We start from the raw sequence: 1,757 nt of genomic DNA on the forward strand, positions 1-1,757 counted from the left end.
AAACAACCAGGACTACATCTTAGGAATTGTTAACCAATAGATCCCTCGGAAATATCCTGAATGAAACTTTAAAATGATTATTTTTCTTATATCATCAATCCTCTTTTGTTTTATTGAAATATTCATTATTTCCCCAGCCACAATACAATATAAACTACGCCCAAAATTGAGCCGTAATCAGATCAGATATATATATTAAATATATATATTTTTGAATAATATATTCATATACCAGATAACAGCTCAACGGCTTACCTGTGCGATTTGACACACTTTGCGCTCCATAAAAATATAATGGCAACTGGTTCCCGGCCCATAAAATGCTGAAAATAAGAATGCTCAAGGCCTGGACCAGAGCCACAGTCAGTTTACTGAGCATATATAAGACCTGGCCCATTGGGCAACCAGACAGAACAGAACCGAACTGTACGAGCATCAAACATGAGAAGCTATCTGGGTTTCATACTGCTAATCAGCGCCGCGGCTGCTGCAGAAATCACCGATAAGACAATGGCAACAACAACGACAACAGCAGCAACTACAACTACAACTACAACGCCAATTACAACTCCAACCCCAACAACAACAAAGTTAGATCAAAGGAACAAACGTCAATTGGTAAGCAGCGAAACGAAGCCAATTCAAGAATACCCAACTTGACCCATCCATATATTTACTTGAAACAGAGCATACCCGTGTATTACGACAACTTCAATGCGAATCCCACAGTGGAGCCTTCGAAGCCTTTGCCGCCGCTGCAACCGCTGCAGCCACTGCACCCACTGCAGCCGGTCGGAGTCGTCACGCCCGTTGTGGGCAGCCATGGCGGTCAGAATTGGCCCTTTATGGGCGCGCTGTTGCCACTGCAAAATCTGCTAGCCGGCCTCAATCTGGGCAATTTCGGTAGCTTCGGCCAGCTGGGCAGTCTGCCCGGATTTGGGCCGACTGGCAAGCCACCAGCAAGTGGTGCACCCGCACAGACCTGCTCGGTCAGCCAGAAGCTCAGCTGTCGCTGTGAGCCGTTGGTCTCGCTGCCGCTGCGACAGCCGGAGTCGCAGAGTCTCGTGCAGATCCTCAAGCAGAACGCACGCCACAACGAGGACGGCAGCCAGGAGCTGCGTCTGGAGCTGAGCAACGGGCAGGTGATCTACCAGCGCACCGACAAGGCCACCACCAGCCTGCAGGGCTACTATGCGGTGCCCTTCCAGGCGGGACACTATCTGAACATTCGGTACAGCATCAACGAAGCCAACTATACGATCAAGGCCGAGATGGACAGCCTAGCACCCAGCACAGACTTTGAGCTGTAGGAAGAATACCTAGAGGAATCTAGGGTTTACCTACCTATTCACATATATGTATAACAATACCTAGAGAAAGCTGGGCCATATACCTATTCATATACATATATGTATAACAATTTCTTAGCAGGAATACCTAGAGGAAACTGGAGTACCCATATACCGATTCATATATATAAACAACAATTTTTTTTTATAATTTTAAATATTTTGAAATAAACTCACAAATATATACATACCATATATATGTACATACATACACCCTCCACCTAATTGAAGGCATTTCTAGCTGTCTCAGAGTTGGGAAACTCTGATAGAATTCCATACTCGAGCTAACTTGAATTTCGAGCAAGTTTCGCCGCACTGATTAGAAGTCGCTGGAGGAATCTAATTGGAAATTCTTATTGCTGCCTCGCAGCAGAGCTGACTGCAATTTAATTTCAATAATTGAACTTC

At 45.3% G+C, this 1,757-nt stretch overlaps 1 protein-coding gene across 2 annotated transcripts; it reads left to right on the forward strand.

The window, feature by feature from the left end:
• The first annotated feature begins 369 nt into the window (after nt 1-369).
• On the forward strand, nt 370-1,542 carry LOC108655879 (uncharacterized). Of its 2 annotated transcripts, XR_016197431.1 has the most exons (3): nt 370-618; nt 687-1,370; nt 1,438-1,542. XR_016197431.1 is itself a non-coding variant. In XM_089264503.1 (2 exons), exons 1-2 carry the CDS (start codon nt 442-444, stop codon nt 1,308-1,310), a joined length of 801 nt encoding a protein of 266 aa, XP_089120629.1. In that variant the 5' UTR covers nt 370-441; the 3' UTR covers nt 1,311-1,542. The 2 variants fall into 2 exon arrangements, 1 of the variants encoding a protein (XP_089120629.1); XM_089264503.1 differs by having other exon boundaries at nt 687-1,542.
• The last annotated feature ends 215 nt before the right edge of the window (nt 1,543-1,757 follow it).

Source organism: Drosophila navojoa, chromosome X (genome assembly GCF_054131105.1).
Source record: "Drosophila navojoa isolate 15081-1374.11 chromosome X, UAZ_NAV_1.0, whole genome shotgun sequence".
Classification (NCBI taxonomy): Eukaryota; Metazoa; Arthropoda; class Insecta; order Diptera; family Drosophilidae; genus Drosophila; species Drosophila navojoa.

What these genes read in the sequence shown, in the direction of transcription:
- LOC108655879 (XM_089264503.1), top strand. Translation starts at nt 442, where the DNA reads ATGAGAAGCTATCTGGGTTTCATACTGCTAATCAGCGCCGCGGCTGCT. An exon ending in AAAGGAACAAACGTCAATTG is followed by an intron (nt 619 to 686) that starts GTAAGCAGCGAA and finishes TACTTGAAACAG; the next exon opens with AGCATACCCGTGTATTACGA.